The sequence below is a fragment of the Siniperca chuatsi genome, linkage group LG13 (assembly GCF_020085105.1).
Source record: "Siniperca chuatsi isolate FFG_IHB_CAS linkage group LG13, ASM2008510v1, whole genome shotgun sequence".
Lineage (NCBI taxonomy): Eukaryota > Metazoa > Chordata > Actinopteri > Centrarchiformes > Sinipercidae > Siniperca > Siniperca chuatsi.
The window spans coordinates 28,809,354-28,828,533 of NC_058054.1; the positions used below are offsets into that span (position 1 = coordinate 28,809,354).

At 40.4% G+C, this 19,180-nt stretch overlaps 1 protein-coding gene across 9 annotated transcripts in view; it reads right to left on the bottom strand.

Annotated features, from left to right (window-relative positions):
• Positions 1-19,180, bottom strand: part of LOC122886338 (E3 ubiquitin-protein ligase RNF31-like) — a 61,623-nt gene that overhangs the window by 36,394 nt on the left and 6,049 nt on the right. For 8 of the 9 annotated variants that reach the window (XR_006380325.1, XM_044218370.1, XM_044218369.1 and 5 more), the window contains exons 3-10: positions 16,151-16,297; positions 15,229-15,384; positions 14,157-14,213; positions 11,727-11,925; positions 7,451-7,625; positions 6,544-6,677; positions 4,155-4,327; positions 44-277 (exon numbers count right to left, since the gene is read on the bottom strand). Coding sequence is in view for 8 of the 9 variants with exons in the window: in XM_044218370.1 (XP_044074305.1) it covers positions 44-277; positions 4,155-4,327; positions 6,544-6,677; positions 7,451-7,625; positions 11,727-11,925; positions 14,157-14,213; positions 15,229-15,384; positions 16,151-16,297 (1,275 nt within the window). In the remaining variant the exon portion in view is untranslated. The remainder of the gene's footprint in view (positions 1-43; positions 278-4,154; positions 4,328-6,543; positions 6,678-7,450; positions 7,626-11,726; positions 11,926-14,156; positions 14,214-15,228; positions 15,385-16,150; positions 16,298-19,180) is intronic. The other variant, XM_044218368.1, reaches the window with a different exon arrangement.

Here is a 19,180-nt window from a genome sequence, read left to right on the forward strand (position 1 = left end):
GGTCTAGATCCAAGGACAATGACAGGTGATGAAGGAGACTTGCTCTAATCAGTTGAATCAGTTTCTGCCCCTCCTCCTTCATCAGCCTCTGCCTCCAGGGGTCCAGGTCTTCAGGGGCGGGCTCTTTGGGTTTGACTGACAGAGCAGGGACCCGTCTGACTGGAGAGGGAGGGCGGAGCTTCACGGGCAGGGGTGCGGGCTCTGGACGAGCCAGGTCACACATCTCACACACTGTAGCAGGAGAGTAGTTCAGATAGGTACAGAACTGACACACCCACTGGGCAGAGAGAGAGAGAGAGAGAGAATAAAAGTATCTGTGTTTCTGTGTTAACTGCATACCCTGAGCTATGATCACATCTAAAGTCACCTCAATTATACACTACTGCTTAAAAGTTTGGAGTCACCTGTTATATTGATGTTTTTCTTCTTTCCTTCAATAATGGCTATTATATCATGTTTGTTGTTTTGTTGTAAAATAATTCATGATAAAAAGATAAGAACCTAAGCACAAACTATGATTCAATTTGGACTTTAGGGTGGGATTTCAACACAGTCTGAGATGGAACATAGGCTGAGACACTGATGGAAACACATTATTTTACAGACTCCATAGCTTCCTAAGAATTTCCTGGGAAATGTCCTAGAGATAAATACAGTATGTGTCGAGTTAATATTCAGTTGTTAATTCACAGAGGAATTTTCCTAAAATTTTCCTAAAATCTTAAAGGACAGATTCACAATTTTTCAAGTCTGTCTTGAAAAAACAATAGTTAGTCAATATGAACATTGAAAATGGTTCTGTTTTCCTTTTTATGTTTCCACAGACTGTTTTTGTACTGAGCTGCAGTGGAGGGATAGTAACACAAAGAGGGAATTTTGTTCTCTTTTGTAACTTTGGATGCTCACTTGATTTGTTTAACTCAGACTGCTGAAGCCTCATGCAAGACAGGAAAAAACAGTGATCTACTGAAAATTAGAAATATTAAATAGTATAAATATTGATTTATAATTGAAAATGTAATCTCCATATGTGTTGAATAGAATATTTGTCTATCGACAAATTGGACATTTCTGCTGGAAACAGTAGAAATAAATGACATAAGTTTATCTGTTTCTATACTAATTCAGATCTGTATTACTATCTGTATTACATCTGGCCAGTAAGAGGACACTATGTCCCCCAAACTCTGAATTTAATAAAAGTGCAAAATCTAGATTTTGAAATACTGTTCCCAGTGAAAATTAGGCCCTTGCAAATACGTGAGACTTTTCATATTGCAGATTGGGACATTGAACACTGTGGCAAGGAAAAGCTGAAGAAAAGTATCACATTTAGATTCTACGTAATATACTGTACCTGAAGAACAAAATACAAATACATATTAAAATGACAAATTGAAATGTGCTACAGCCCTCTGCTAGATGAAACTTTATAGACAGTGCTGGCACAGTCAGTCACTTGTCAGTAAAATGACTAGCACCAATGTTGTCAGAGACAACAGTAGGTTTATTTAATCACTGTGAGAGGTATATTATGAAAACTGTGGTGTGACAACATTGCAAGTATATAGGATGGATTAACAAATATTTTAAGTAAAAAAAAAAAATTTTTTTAAATTCTGGTTAAAATTACAAATTACCTTTTAATTGCATAGGACAACGGACTGGTCTCTGTACTTGTCTTGTTAGATCTTAGTGCTGCATTCGACATCGTTGACCATCACATCCTTTTACTGGAACATGTAATTGGCATTAAAGGAACCACACTAAGCTGGTTTGAATCCTATCAGATCGATCTATTTGTACATATTAACGATGAATCCTCTATGCACGCCAAAGTTAGTCATGGAGTTCCACAAGGTTCTGTGCTTAGACTGATTCTATTCTTGTTTCCTTTAGGCAATATTATTAGGAAACACTCCCTAGACTTTCATTGTTATGATACGGATGATACCCAATTATATCTATTGATCAAGCCAGATGAAACTAATCAGTAAGCTAAACTTAAAGCATGCCTTAAGGACATAAAAACGTGGATGACCTGCAATTGTCTGATGTTAAACTCTGACAAAACTGAAGTTATTGTACTTGGCCCCAAATAACTCAAGAGACACATTATCTAAAGATATAGTTACTCTAAAAGGCATTGCCCTGGCCTCCAACACCACGGTAAGAAACCTCTGAGTTATCTTTGATCAGGATTTATCCTTTAACTCTCACGTGAAATAAACTTCAAGGACTGCCTTCTTTCACCTACATAACATTGAAAAATCAAACACCTGTCTCAAAATGATGCCGAAATACTAGTCCATGCATTTGTTACTTCTAGACTGGATTATTACAATTCCTTATTATCAGGCTGCCTGAATAAGTCTCTTAAGACTCTCCAGTTGATCCAGAATGCTGCGGCACGTGTACTGACAAGAACTAGGAAAAGAGATCATATTTCTCCAATATTAGCTTCTCTGCACTGGCTCCCTGTAAAATCCAGAATAGAATTTAAAATCCTTCTCCTCACCTACAAAGCTCTTAATGGTCTGGCACCATCATATCTTAAAGTGCTCATAATACCTTATTACCACATTAGAACAGTGCGCTCCCAGGATGCAGGGTTACTTGTGGTTCCTAGAGTCTCCAAAAGTAGACTGGGTGCCAGAGCCTTCAGCTATCAAGCTCCTCTCCTGTGGAATCAGGTCCCAGTTTGGGTTCGGGAGGCAGACGCCATCTCCACATTTAAGAGTAGGCTTAAGACTTTCCTTTTTTATAAAGCTTATAATTAGGGCTGGCTCAGGTGAGTCCTGAACCATCCCTTAGTTATGCTGTTATAGGCTGGGAGACTGCCAGGAGACTTCCCATGATGCACTGAGCTCCTCTCTCCTTCTCTCGCTCTCCATCTGTATACATTTTTTATCCCATTAATGTATGTTACTAATTCGACATATTCTCTCTCCTGTAGTTCTGGTGCTTTCTCGTTTCTCTCCTCTCTCCTTCTGTCGCTTTCAGCAGGTATTTCTGCTGCTACAGTTGTTGATATTGGCTCTGTTACTAATACTGTCATTATTATTCCTATAGCTGTCATTCCTATTATTATTCATTTATTAATATTAATACTACAATTACATTTCTACTATTTTAAAAATTCTAGGTGGAATTTGCATTGTGCCTCCCTCTCCTCCACGCCCCTTCACTCAAAACCTCTCTCTCTCTCTTTTATAACCTCTCTATCTCTAAACCTCTCTCTCTCTCTAAATCTCTCTCTCTCACACACAGCAGCGGCTGATGGCCGCCCACCATTGAGTCTGGTTCTGTCCAAGGTTTCTGCCTGTTAAAAGGAAGTTTTTTCTTGCCACTGTCGCCAAATGCTTGCTCATGGTGGGATTTGTTGGGTCTCTACAGTCTAGACCTGCTCTATAGGAAAAGCGCAATGAGATAACTTCTGTTCTTCTTCTTCTGCTAGCTGCTCTGTGAGGCTGTACTAAGGCACAGCTGTGCTTTAAGCTAAATGCTAACATTAGCTTGCTAACATGCTCACAATGAAGACGTTAACATGCTGATGTTTAGCATCTATAATGTTTACAATGTCCACCATCTTAGTTGTGCATGTTAGCATGCTAACAATTGCTAATCAGCACTAAACATACAGTACAGCTGAGGTTGATGGACAAACTGAAATTTTGACCCAATGATGTCAGAGGCTAACTATAGTTATTACAATTCATCCTGACAGAAACATGAATGTCTGTACCAAATTATATGGCAATCCATCTAATAGATTTATGATCTTGGAACCATAGAAAGTGTGTACAAAACTGGCGGTACAGGAAAAGTCAGGGGATTATCCTCTGGGCACCATGGATAATTGAACCAAATTTTATGGCATACCATCCAATAGTTGTTAAGACTTTTCACTAAAAGCCAAAAATGTCAAGCTCATGGTGACACTAGAGATAAAGTCAGGGAATCTGATCACCAAAGTCAGTAGGATTCATCCTCTAAAGACCAAAAATGTCTATAAAATTCCATGGTAATCCACCCAATAGTTGTTGAGATAATTTTTTCTGGACCAAAGTGTTGGACTTACCGAGATGGCTAAAAAGAAGCTTGATAAGCGTCTCACACACACACACACACACACACACAAACTGTTAACTGACCTGGCTGTCAGGGTCACCGGGCATGCCCAGTACTGGTGCTGCTGGTCTGGGGGGGGTGATGGGTGGGTGTGACGGGGTCACTGGAGGTCGTGTGGCCAAACGAGGTCTTTCACACACCTCACACAGAATACTGCTGGTTGCATTCACCATGGTACAGCTCTTACACTGCCACTCTGAGAAGAACACATTAACACACACGCAAATATCAGTTCATTCTATTCACATTATTATCAATCACAATCATTTCCTAAACTGTGGTGGCCATTTCTTGCTTTCATAAGAAGTAAAATAAGCCTTGGCCATTGTCAAGTGACAATGAAATGGTTAAAGCGGATAAAAAACAAGTGTGAATTTTAAAATAAAAGCTGGTATTCAAATAATGGCCTAGTCTCCAGTAATAGCAACGGGTGCAGTCTGTTAAAAAATACACAAGCTATTAAAACAGAGCAGAAAAAAAATTCTCATCATGTCTGCTTTGCCCTTCTTGATTTAAATTTGTTGATAATGAAACTCAACACTTCCTGCAGGTGTTTCATAGTAAAAGCCTTACATGAGATGATGGGATTAAGCCCCCCAGAGGTCTACAACTTGGCCTGAACCCAAAGGGGTCTAAGTGGCCCATTTCTACATACATACTGATGGTTGAGGCTGTACTTGGGCCTAAAATAAAAATAGCACCATTAAATATTATAATCAAGTATTACTTTCACAAATAAAATTACCAACAACATTAGAATTATCATCCATCCATCCTTTCATTTTCTTGCGCTTATCTGGGGCTGGGTCACAGACGCAGCAGGCTAAGCAGGGAGGCCCCTATCCACAGCATTGTTTTCCAGCTTCTCCTGGGGAATCCCGATGCGTTCCCAGGCCAGATGAGAAAACCTCCAAAGGAAGGTTCCCAGGAGGCATCCTGATCAGATACCCAAACCACCGCAACTAGCTCCTTTCAACGCCAAGGAGCAGTGGCAGTAACTCTCTCCCAACACAGAGGAAGCAATCCACCATTTTCCGGCAGAGACTTCAGACTTGGAGGTGCTGACTCTCATCCCAACCACTTCACACTCGGCTGCAAACCGCAGAGGAGCTTCTTCACTGTCTCAGAGACATCTGCATGGGATATAGGTGAGGCTTCCGCCAAGTCTTCAAACTCTGCCTCCTCTAGAGAGGACGTGTTGGTCGGGTTCAGGAATTACTCAAAGTAATTGCTCGACAATATCCCTAGTCAGGATCAGCAGTTCTCCTCCCTTACTGCACACAGCCTGAGCCAAGCCCTGCCTTCCCTTTCTGAGTCGGTTTGCCAGAACTTCCTTGGGGCCAACCGAAAGTCTTTCTCCATAGCCTCCCCGAAGTCCTCCCACACCTGGGTTTTTGCTTTGGCAACCTCCTTCTTCAGCTTGACGGCCTCTTTCACCACTGGTGTACACCAGCGTATTTTTAGGTTTCCGCCATGACAGGCACCGACGCCCTTCTGACCACAACTCTTAGCAGCCGCCTCCACAATGGAGGCTTTTGAACATGGTGTTCTGGTACCAAGTACACTTATGAACCACCCAATTCTCAAACATGGTGTTTGTTATGGCCATTCCATGACTAGCACAGAAGTCCAACAACAAAGCACCACTCAGATTCAGATCAGGCAGGCCATTCCTCCCAATCACCCACCCACCTCTCACCCTGAGCAACTCCAGAAAAAGGAGAGCCCCTCTCCAGGTGTTTGGTTCCAGACCCAGACCTATTGCGTAGAGGTGAGCCCAACTATATCTAGTTGGTACCGCTAACCTCACGCACCAGCTCAGGTTCCTTCCCCACCAGAGAGGTGATGTTCCACTTCCAGTCTCTGATGCCAGGGGTCAGCATGCCTAGGTCCCCGCCTTTGCCTGCTGCCCAGCTTACAATGCATCCAATCCCTATGCCTATCCCTGGGAGTGGGGGGCCCATAGGGCACGTAGCTTCCCTCTCCCAGTTTCCCTGTTCCAGGCAAGGTTCTGCAGCTCCTTCTTGGCCAAGTCATATAGGGTCTGAGAATCGCTCTTAGTCTGGCCCCTCCCCTGGGACCAGTTTGCCTCGGGAGACCCTACCAAGAGCCACTGCCCCCGACAACACAGCTCCCAGGGCCACAGCGACACACACTGGACCCCTCCACTACATTAAGGTGGCGATTCTTAGAGGGTGAAATGATATACTGAATTCAATGCATACTTCAATGAATACATAATGAATTGTTTTAAGTCAACAAGCCTAACAATGTTCTACAGCAGGAGTAGTAAGTCAAGGGTAGAAGCCATAGATTTATAGATTGATTTGCTTTTATCTCAGTTTCTATGTCACAGAGGAAACTAGAAAGTAGTAGAATAAAGGAGGTGGGATTACTGGAGACAACACAGACCAGTGACGGTGGCAGGCTGAGATTCATCTGCTTTAGAGCTGATCGATTCCAAGCGAGGGCGCCGACACTCCTCACACAGCACATCCTGGACAGAGTTGACTTTAGTGCAGTGAAGGCAATGCCAGGTGGAAGAACTGAAACAGGGGAAGATGGACTGTAATACTTTTGTGCCAATTTGTATAGACAGAATATACATCAATACATATTGATTTTGTTCACATACTTCTCATAGTATATATTAATAATATATAATATTATAAAGAGTACGGTCTAAACCTGCTCTATAGGAAAAGCGCAATGAGATAACTTCTGTTATGAATTGGCGTTATATAAATAAAATTGAATTGAATTGAATAGTCATACTAGCAGTCAGTTCTAACACTTTGACCTTCACTATATATAAACTGGCACTAGACTTTGCTGTGGTCAGCTTTAACTTCGACCATAGCCTTGACTTTCTGTAACCTACAGAATTTGATTGGTTGAGCTTGTTTAGGGCAATACAAACCCTTAAAGAAAGCACAGTCTTGGCAGCTTGGTTAGCCAACCATTATTCAGATGAAAATGCAAACCAGCAATAGCATTTAATTTTCATTTATTCTGAACTAAATTAATGACATAATTGAAACTTCCTCATTCACAGGGAAACCATAACAACTGATCTGCACCCAACCACAGGTGTGGAAAGATGGCAGTTGAGCAGCAAAGAGAGTGACTCCTCAAGTTAGAGATCCTGACACATACACCTGAGACCTTTGATGTCAATAGCTAAAGTTTAATTGTTCAATGAGTCCTGGAGTGAACTGTTACTTGATATTGATGGACAAGTAGTCAGAACCAGCACTGGCTGTAGACCAGTGGGATAAGAGTATTCTCAGTTAATATTGCCAGAACTATTGATCCTGACCTGTGACTGTTCCTGTTTTGGGATGATGATGATGATGATGATGTGACAGCTGTTCGACGGTGATTAGCCCTCTCAGGATAGGAGTGGTACAGTCTGTCACATTCTGAGCAGAGTCCCTGGAGGCAGGTGAGGCAGTGGGCAGAGATACGGAATATTTCACAGATAGCGCAGTTTTCTGAAACAGAGATAACAATACACTGTACCAAACACTGTCACATTATTTTCTACTATAACCTATAATGTAGGAAAGAAAGACTCAGGAACTGACTCTCTATAACCTTTAAATTTTCTGGCTCGGTATGTTGAATAACCACAGATGTCTGTCAGGGACAAGGCACAAAATTCTTTTCTAGGATATTTATTGAATACTGTCAACAAACCAGTCAACACACTCCACTTGTCGCTTAGTGTATAGTTCTATACAAAAGAACAGATAAGCAAAGCTATAAACCAAGCATATTAAGCTTAAAGTAAATAAACCCTAATAATAAGCAAATCTCCATAACTGCACAATGGGTAGATAAATATAATCAGTAGCAAATGAATTGACAACTTCAGATTTTCACTTTCACAACAAATATGACTTCTAACATTTACTCTTATTGGCAGCAATGGAAAATATGTTCTATTAAAATGAAATAAATGCAGCATCTGTTAAACTAAACATGCTCTGAACAGATCACTATCTTCTTATTTAAACTACGGTAGCACTTTATTTGAAGGTGGGTTCATAAGACTGACACGACACTGTCATAACCATGACATGACGCCTATCATGAACATGAAGGAGTCTGTATGAAGGTTTATGACTGTTATGTCATAAACAGCAGCTAACAGTTAAAATTAGCAGCAGTTAGTGGTTATATTAATAATAATAATGGATTATATTTATATAACGTTAGCGTTTTATCTTGATACCCAAAGTGCTTCACAGTGAAGGGGGGAAACTCAGCTCAACCATCACCAATGTGGTTAGGTTAGCTAACGTTACTTTAGCAACAAGTAAAGCTATCTGTCCTTCAGGAAACTCCATAAATCACCTTGGTACTGTACTCTGTTGTCAAACTGCCGTCATAACATTAATGACATCTTTACGTCAAGTCCAAATGGTTCCACTTTACTTGAGGTCAAATTATTCACGACACAATTATATTCATGACAGTCGTTGTCAAAACCAAGCACATCTGACAGTATAATGTAATGTTAACACATAAAGCTAAATAGTTTCTTTAAGTTTGATAATTAGGCCTGCTATGACATGTTTTTGACAGGTTATGTTTTCTTGGTTAATGTCAAGTTGTCATAACAAGGACATTTTTGTCTTGGTTAATGTCAAGTTGTCATGACAAAGACATCTCAAACAATGTCAACTTTGCATTAAAAGTGACATAATTGACCAAATGACACTTAAAGGTGGAGTATGCGATTCTGGAGTAATCCAATACTATGACAAATACCATGATATAGAGCAAACAGCGACACAGCAAGTAATGTAACTAACATTGGTTAGGTTATGGTTGTGGGTTAGCAAACTGTCCGTACAGTTGCTGCTGCGAAGCTAAGATGCAGAGAGGACGAGATGTTTCACAGAGCCAGCAAACCAGCTCCAGACAGCGATACTCACAACTCTCCTGCTATTATAGTTAACAACACAACAACAGCATATCTTGGAAAACTAGAAAGTAAGATGAATGTCCATGGACAAGTCATTTAATGTTACCAGACAGCTAGTGGACCGTGAGGAGATATTCGCTGAATTTGACAAAAACACGTGTATTGGATTAGAATCACATACCCCACCTTTAATGACAGCAGTCATAAACCTTCATAAAGACTCCTTCATATTCATGACAGGTGTCATGTCATGGTAATGACAGTGTCATATCAGTCTGAGCACCTAAATGTCCAACTCCCCTGCTCCTTAACTATATCACAGAGTTACCTCAGTGAACTAAGAGGCCCGGAAATGCTCCAACTTGATTAGTAGTCACTGATAGACAATCATTAAGACTGACAGGGGCCAGTGAATGTTCATATCAGGGAATTTAGGAACCGAAAAAATCAACTGTATTTTGCATTGTACCAGATACTGTACTAGTACACTGTACAAAAACTATACAAATACAGTGCCAATTCAGTGTCCCAATACAATATATCTACAGTATGTGTAAGTGCATCACTAACTAAAAAAGTGCATTTTCTGAAGACAATTTGTGTAAGTAACTATAATGCTATTATTTCTTACAGTGTAAATGGTGGCGTAAAAAATACCCCTGCAAGCAGGGAGTAAGAGGTTGATATCTTTAAGGAAGTAGATGTGTTCCTGGATGGTGAAAAGTCAATACTCTCCAGTTGCTTAAGTATATCTACGGTACGTAGCTGCCTGTGGTTGGCAAGCATATAACAGGCCTAGTTGCAGGATGGCTGTGGATGGTGTTGTTAGAAGGTTGAATGCTCTAGTTGAGTTCTCGGTTCAGGTGGTTGCTATGGTCTAGCAGGAGGTTACTCTTGCTTTGCTAGGTGTTTCTATGGAATTATAAAAGAGCAACACACTGGCAGTAAAACACTATGTCAAAACACCCATGCATATTGTTTCTAGCCCACTGTGGTTTTATGTGCCTTGATGCATCAGGATATGCCACTGTCCTATTTCCCAAAAAAGCAGCTATTTTATCACATTCACTCCATGGATTGGCACATCCAGGCCACTGTACTTTGACTACATATTCTGTCTTCAGTGTGTTACGGGCATCAAATGACGTTCGTCAAATGACATAACACTGTGCCAAGTTGCCCTTGTGAGACTTCTTAAGTGGTTAAGTGAGCACAAATAGTGATTAATTGAAATGCATCTTTAAGAATAAAAAAGCAAGAGTGTTTAAACACCACAGCTTCTAAAATGTAAAACCATTTTCCTGCAAGAAACTTGCTAAACAATCCTGTCAACCTAATAACATGGGCCAAATATAATAATAATGATAATAATAATAATAATAATAATAATGCTAACTTTTGTATAGCACCTTTCAAAACAAAGTTACAAAGTGTTTTAAATAATTTCAAAAAATACCATCAGTTAAGAAAAAGCTATTAAAAGATTAAAAAAAGATTAAAGTGAGTCTTAAAGGTTCAGTGTGTAAGATTTAGGGGGCTCTATTTGTAGAATATGACGACAATGTTTATAAGTATGTTGTCATTAGTGTATAATCGCCTGAAAATAAGAATCATTGTGTTTTCATTACCTTAGAATAAGCCCTTTATATCTACAGGATATATATATATATATATATATATATATATATAAATAAATAAATTTTATTTTACAAGGAGAAAGAAAATTAAATTTAAATCAACCAATTTATAGAACTGTTAAGTGTAACGCATACTGGCCGTAAGTTGCATCATTTAATTTGCATCAACTGACGCCCATAGCACACAGGACACGATGTGGACAGAAGAAGTAGTCAGGGTACAGTAGTAGGATCAGGATGCATCAATGCTGGGAAGAAGACACCGCTGGTATATGGGCTTACAAGAAAAACTATGTTAGGTCTGCATGATATGGTAAAAAATCATATTGCGATTATTTTGACAGATATAACGATTGTGATATGATTCACGATTAGTGGGAATGATCAATTTTGCATCACAACTTTGACTGAAAAAACTATTAAAATCATGATGATGTGACATTTGTTGGGGTCTGTACAAACAAACAAACATGTTTTATTACATCTGGAGAATAAGATTTGTAGGCGGGGACATCTCTGCAGCACTACAGTACTTCATTATAATGCTGTTTAGTCACTCATTTTACCTTTATCAAAAAATTACAGCTTCTGCGATTTGGGTATTCCACTTTGATGTTGATAATACTGCGATTATTGTGCTGCCCTACTATGAGTACAGGTGTTTTGACACACGTCATATGCCACCTGTGTGTGGCTCCCTTTACATTCTTACCACTAATACAACATAGTGCCACCACAATACACAAAACAGCATTCATATACACTAATGTATTGACATTTGTTGAATATGGGAGAAAGACACAAATGTCAACCATGTCTGATTAAGTTATTCAAACATAGTCTGGTGTTTCAATGTGTTGAACCAAAACCACTTTTCTTGAATAGCAAGGTGAAATTATGTGTGTGACCTTAGTAATTGTTGCAATAGTATGCAGTCTACATATAAATGTACACATAAACAAGCACAAATAAACACCTAGCTAACCATGTAGTCAATGCAGTGAAACAGTGTTTTTTCTTCTCACCTGGGTGTTTGTTTGAGGAAGTGGAAAAGACCTGAGTGGACCTGAGACTTTGGTGGTTGGAGGACAAGGAGCGGACATGGCTGCTCTCCCTGGAGGAGCGATGGTGTGGGGGGAAGGCTAGAGACTTGGTCTGACCGTCTGAATGGCATGAAATGGAGGAGGAGTGGTAGACCACAGCGTCAGTGTTGAGACCCACATCCTAAGTGGGGAGAAGAGTGGGTAAAAGCTCACTTAAAGAATTGGCATTACAGGTCATCAGAAACTTCAAAATAAGAGATGGTTCATTCAGAGTAATGTAATAATACCAATATTTCACCAGACAAGATGGCTTCATCAGACAAAGCTCTCCTCACCAGCACACAGTACCAGGAGAATAATAAAGGGTATATAATTATATTAAGACTGGACTCAGAACTAATTCAACATTCAAATCACAGGGGTTAAATGTGCTTAAATAATGTCTCTGATCTAATGTATCTGTAATGTACTGACTGTACCTCAAGACAGAAGTTGAATAATTTTTGTACAATTCTTAAACCTGACAATGACCTGTCCTTAAGACATTATGAGGCTTCAGCCGTCCAAGTCCAAATTATTTTTTTAAGGCAATTTTATACTTAAAAGACAGAAACTTTGATACTCACTAGATTTGTTTAACTCGGACTGCTGAAGCCTCATATTAACGTCAGATAAACTTTACAATACATTTTTGCACAGAACGAGGACTGTGGATTTTGTTCCATTGTTTTAAGATGGACATGAAAAATTGTGAACCTATCTTTTAAACTAGGACACCACATACAGTATGATGAAGTGCATGTCAATCGTGTTCTTATTTCATCCAATTTAGAGAAATGGAACTCTTATTGTGTGCCCTGTTTATTTCTTATCATGAACTTGGTGAGTGTCTGGTGTGGTGGCCTGTATTGTGTTCTGATAGTGAGGTTAGATTGAATTATGGGTAGCAGGACAATGAATTGAATGTTTTCACTTGTATCTGTCATTTGCTGTGCTTTTACGGGAAACAAATTGCCATGTTCCCCCTATAACTCATCTGCACAATCTGTACAAGCTAGACAATTGCCTGTGGTATCATGTACTGCATGAACCAAGCCTCCATTTGACTGACGCATAGTAGCTCACTCAGAGCCTCACCCCGCCCAATCATCATAAAAGATTTTTTTGTCTGTCTGACATATCAGTTCAAACCATGAAATGATATTTTCAAGGCTGCAATACAGAGCTTGGTCACACACTCCTGCTTCTAGACAACAACAAGCATTTACCTTGATAACAATGTAACATACTAATCAGTAATGGACATTATTGGGTTTGCCCTGTTGCCCATGGGTGCCCTAGCTGCCACAGAATCAGTGCGAAAACTGCCTAAATGGTACAAAAAGTAGCCCAAATTATCCTAAGACGCCCCAAACCATTTTTACCTTCCCAATCAAATAAAAAGCAGCCCAATCTGGCAAAACTGTCTGTGAGGCACTTTTGCCATAGTGGCCGCAATCGGAATTGCCCCAAAAACCTTTTCCTACATTAATTAAAAATCATTAAAAAATAAATGCCTGATAAAACAACTGCATTTTTTTAAATATATTTTTCTAAGGGTCACAAACATTTTTTGTATTATAAGAATTTAAGCCCTTGTGTCCAATAACAAACAAAAGGCTAACAGAGCTGTATCAGTAAACATTTTCCTGTGGTTCATGTGCGCAGGTGTCAGTAGGAAGTCAGCCAGCTCAGTCAGATAAGGACTCTAATGCTCATGCTCTATGGGTCCAAAAGCACGTAGCAATTTTCATTAGAAATAAAATGGTATTCTCTGAATACATCCCTAGTATGAACTGGGGAAGTGTGAAAATTAGTAAAGATGTCCCCTGTTAAGTAATGTTTACCATGTTAACCATTCCTGGGTTCAGTGCAGCATGTGATTTAATATTGATTTACCCCATAATACAGCGTTTGCCAATGTATTCTTTGAATTAAACATGTAACTGAAGCAATGTTGTGCAAGTTCACACTTCACAAGTGCTAGCTCAAAGTTCAGTTCACACAGAACCAAAAAATTAACTAGTTTACATTCATTTCTTCTGTTTTTTTCCTTGACAAAATGCTGAGTTTGACTTGGGTGGAGGAACTTTGCAGCTGTTGGCTCGTCTTACACTTTGTTAATGATTTCTTCTGATCATCATTCACTCGCAGATATTTCCCAAGACTGGTCGGATGCTTCAGCTCAATGTGTCGTTTCAAAAATCTGTGACCCTGATGCCGTAAAACACAGTGCGTGAGCGTCGTTAACTCTCGCAGGAGTGAACAGCGCTCATGTTCACGTTCATTAGCTGCAAACGCATACGCTCTTTGAGCGCGTTCATGCACAACACTGAACTGAAGGGATGACAGATACTGTATGATGGACTCTACCTTGTGTCTCAGTGTAGGAATGATTCTCTCATAGAACTCAGGGTGGGGATGAGCCTCCTGGGATCAAACCAATAACAAGTTATCATTAATGCTTTTTAATTCAAGTCAAGCAAAAAGTACAATGCACTATGCAGACAGTACATGTACACAACCTGTACACGTGTACATATACGAGGGCAGTCCCTTGAAATAAAGCAGTTTATGACTACACAATCACCATAAAAGCTTCTAAAACATTATCCTACAATGATACAACAAAACTTAGTGTTTCACAACCACATTTACATAAATATCACTAACTGGGTGATCCCATTTGCACCTGTGTGGTAATTTCAAGGCTCCAAACAAACTAACTTGTGTTGAGATGGGTGGAGTAGCACAGCTGTAGCTGCATTTATGCAGTTCAGGTGGTGCAGTGTAATTGGTGTAGTCATTTTTTCAGTAAATGTGAAAATGAGCAATTTGCACAATTTTAGCTTGCAGGGGCGCACGCACACACACACACGCGCACACACACACACACACACACACACACACACACCTTTCTCATAACCTAGTTAATACCTGCAACCATCATACAGCAGCAATCCATTGTTGCTTATGTGGAGAAGAAATAAATGATACCTTACTGAGGCATTGATTTTTAATATACACTCTCTACTTCTTGAAAAACTGAAATGCCATTTTAGTCAACTGTCGGACCATCTGGACTGTATTCAGCTCATGTTCACACTTGTCAACAAGAATGTGGCCCGCAATGGACATATACTGCACATCAGTCAGATCCCTGAGGGGAAACTCTTTAAGTCTATTTCCACTTTGTGTGGTCTGTTACATATTATACAAAATATAAAGTTTTGAAATTTTTCTTTGGCTCTACAGCAAACTGGGGAAAGTCTGGCACAGTAAGAACTGTACTTGCAGAAACAGAATTATTAGAAATGCTCATGCCATTGCTGTAAACAGAAGATACAGAGGATACATTTTTCCCAAGGAAATCAATAAAGCGTAAGTAGCTAATAAGTATGCAGAAATTACACACACACACACACACACACACACACACACACACCTTAATAAGCATTTCTAGTTCCATCCTCAGGCTCATCACTTCCAGTGTTACTGCAGCAACTCGGCCCACATCAGGATCTGTGACATCATCGGGGAAGCTGAGCCCATCTGGCTGCTGATTGGAGTAACCATAGAGACAGAGCACTGCTCGTCCTCCCTGGAAGCGGAAAGAACAAACAGGATGTAATGTGAACTCAATGTTTTTTGGTTAATTTTCCCAAACAGTTGAGTATGGAATTAGAGGTTATTTACATACAATTTCTGTCAATCAGCACGGGAAATCATTCCTTGAGATCGAGAGTAAATGTGACAGGATTAAGAGAAAATTTTAGCAGTTTTGGGACAGGGTAAAGACACATTTGGGACAAGATCAGAACAGGATCAGGATAGGAATAGGACTGGTTCATGACAGGATTGAAACAGGTTTCAGCCCAGTTTTGGGGCAAGATCGGGACAAGATTGGGACACATTCAGGGCAGGTTCAGGGAAGGACCAGGACAGGATTATCAGCAACCAAAGTCACAGGACTGGGTGGAAACAAGTTCTCAGGGCTGCTCACCAACTGAACAATGACTGCTCTGTGCCAAATGGAAGAGTCAGTCAGAACAATGTACAAGCCCATATCTCTGATAAGTGACCACTTTCATTTACTATAACTACAGAAAAAAGAAATCACATTGGTAATCATCATTAACTTATGGGGCTAGTCTCCATACTCTTACTGTCGGTCAGTCTATATTCTAGACTTAGGAATACAGGCATTTTGTAGACTGACTAAACATGCCATCAATATGTCATGAGGGCTTGTCAGAGGTTCTTTGTATTACTTCCTATTTTAATAAGTTCTTTTGATTCCTTGAGTACTACATTTTTATAGAGCACTTACTACACTCTACTATACTCTATAATATGTTTTTTGTTACCTGAATACCATCAACAGTGGCCCTGAACACGGGGTTGTTGTGTTTCACGGTCCTCCAGTACTTTGGCCTGTTGGGATTTGTCAAGTTACAGCCATACTTTTCCAGGATGTTCAGTGCTGTAGACAAGCGCTGGAGAGATGCAAGGGTCTGAAGAAGAAGCAGAGAGAACAGTAAATTTGGCTAAATAGTTTTAAGGTTCAAGTTCAATCTGAAATAGAAACACGCTATTAATCTCAAACCCACCCACACCCATAGTTAGGCTCTGTAGAGCTGTTTCCTCCATCTGGGTTGGGATTTTGTATTGGTCTGAATAGAATGCAGATGTATCACAACATAGTCCACATTCAAATTGTAAACGGAAACTTTCCTATTTTGTTCCATCTTTTCATCTCAACTATTTCTTAGAAATAAAGCAAGTAAGCACATTTCCTAGAATTTCAAACTATTTCTTTAAATGTGATAATATAGTTATATAATATGTTAAATTGTATATGTGTTTGTTATCGGAGAGTACATGACATCTGAACTTGGGTCTCTGCCCATAGCTCCATTTACATACATTTTTTATCAATTTTTTTTTTCCAACAAAATTTCTAATAATGAATACTTCATCTAGGTCACCCATTAAAAGGGAGGCTGAACAATAGCCAATAAAGAAGAAATTTAAAGATTCCATTGCACTCTTGAAAGAAGACCTTGATGCTACCATATACACTGGTGTCAAGCTAGTATTGAAAGAGCAACAATGCTCATTGGATGTAACGTTGTCTTCTTCAGTCAAAGAGACATTAAATGACATTTTAACACAGATTGCTTCAATCAAACTCGATATCCAAAGCACCAATGATGCTGTGCGCACTTTAAGGACTCAAACAGAACAGCAGTCCAAGTCACTTCGTAGTGCAGAAGCTGGGCTAGATTCGCTACAACAGGCACTTCGCTCCAAAAGACAACAGATTAGCGGCGCACGTAGAAAGCTAGAGAACGTCAAGGCTAAACTAGCAGAACTCAAAGATAGAAGCAGAGAAAGCAATCTCCGTACAGTGATCATAGAGAGCAGTGACACCCTGTCTACGTTGGACAAATACTAGCCAACCACCTACTATAGACATCTGACTCTGGACAATAGCTTTATAGCCTCTATCACTCACATTCCTTTTTCTCAACATGAGTTACTGATCGATCTGGTGGGATTATTGTTTCTTTTCAGAACAAGCCAACATGCTTTTGTTTACATTAGGGGTTTGACTCATTAGTTAATAGTCTACTGTTGCAAGCCACTCCCTGCAATTTCTCACAGGGAGATAGCTAGCCTACAAAATTAATGGACCCATTCCATAAAAAATAGTTCCCTGCCTATTAAAAGGGGCATTTTGGGGGACAGAGGGTATTGTATGCAGTACAGATTGTAAAGCCTCTTGAGGCAAATTGTGATTTGTGACAATGGGCTATATAAATAAAATTGACTTGACTACTATAATGGCACAGTTAATCTTGTCGTAAGCTAGTCGATATAAATAGTGCATTACTTTGTTTTTTGAATGATTGTAGGAGTTGTGGACAGTTCCTGCAAAAGAGAGTGTCATGGTTTCGATATGTATCATTAAGCAGGCCTGTGGGAAATTTTTTCCCCTGTAAGCTGCACTATAAATAGTTTAACCCCAAAGCCCTCCTTATTTTTATACAGCACGATGGATAAGCAGCCCTTTAAATACTATTTTCATTTTCCAAAAGACACTATATACAGTATTTTTAAGTCATTTGAGTGCAGGAATGCTCAGAATACAATGCCTCCAGTAAAGTACGTGGTGGCAGTATGCAACCTCAAAAGCAATGGTTGCAATCTGCCATAAAGCAGAAAGAAGAAGAAGCAACTATGCACGGTTGATAACCGGGGCCAGAAGGGAAAAGGAGGAGGATGTCTGATATTAGGACATTTTTCCTCAAAAAAAAAAATAAAAATAAAAAAAATAAATAAAAAAATCGACAAATAAAGTTGAATCTATCTAAAACTGTTAATTTCAGTTTCCCTTTCAGCACAACGGATTTTTGCTAATGGCAATTTCACACTGTTAAAATAGAGAGCTGATCTACTTTTAAAAGCACAAGAATAAAACAGTTTTGCTCAATATGGGACCTGTAAGAGTAATCCCTTATGTTAAAGATGTGATTTCTTGTGATTTCGACTGTCATGGCTTGTGTGTGGATTTAACTTTGGAGACTTTCAAGAATTATTTAGAGGATTAACAAGGTCTCATTCTCTAAAGCTGCATTTACACTGCAGGAACCTTCCCCAGGGACTAGGAACCCTTGAAGGAAATTGAACTTGAAGGTCCCTGGTCTTTGGAGGTCTGACGGGATGCCAGCGACGAAGGCAGAAGGTCACTGGAGGCCAGCTGCGAAAGGCGGAAGCCTTCTAGTGGCCACCGACAAAGGCGGAAACCCTCTGGAGGCTGGCGGCATGGCTGGAGATCAGAGCAGGAGGCCGGCACCAGGGCAGTAGGACTGGAGGCCGGTGACAGAGAGACTGGCAGAGGAGCTGGTGGGACCAGTGATGCCAGGGAACCAGAAGGCTGCTGCTCAGGTCAATCCAGCAGCGGCAGGACAGGGCAGTTGCGATCCAGCAGCGGCAGGAGTGTGCTGCAGTTCAGGGGATTGTTGCAGCTCAGCAGGGACAGGAGGCTGTTGCGGCCCAACAGGAGGTTCAGGGGGCTGTTGCAGCCCAACAGGGAGTTCAGGGGGCTGTTGCGGCTCAACAGGAAGAGGAGATGGCTGCCAAACGGGGACTGGAGACAGCCACGGCGCAGGAACTGGAGGCTGCCGCAAGGGTACTGGAGACCGATGCAGCGCAGGAACTGGAGTCCACCAGTCTGCCGACTGGGGACCAGGCGGGACCGATGATGGCTCTGAGGAACTGGGCAGCTGGGTCTCTGAGGAACTGGGCAGCTGGGTCTACGGAGGACTGGGCAGCTGGGCCTCCAAGGTGCAGGGCAGTAGTGAGGACGAGTAGCTGGGCAATGGTGAGGCACG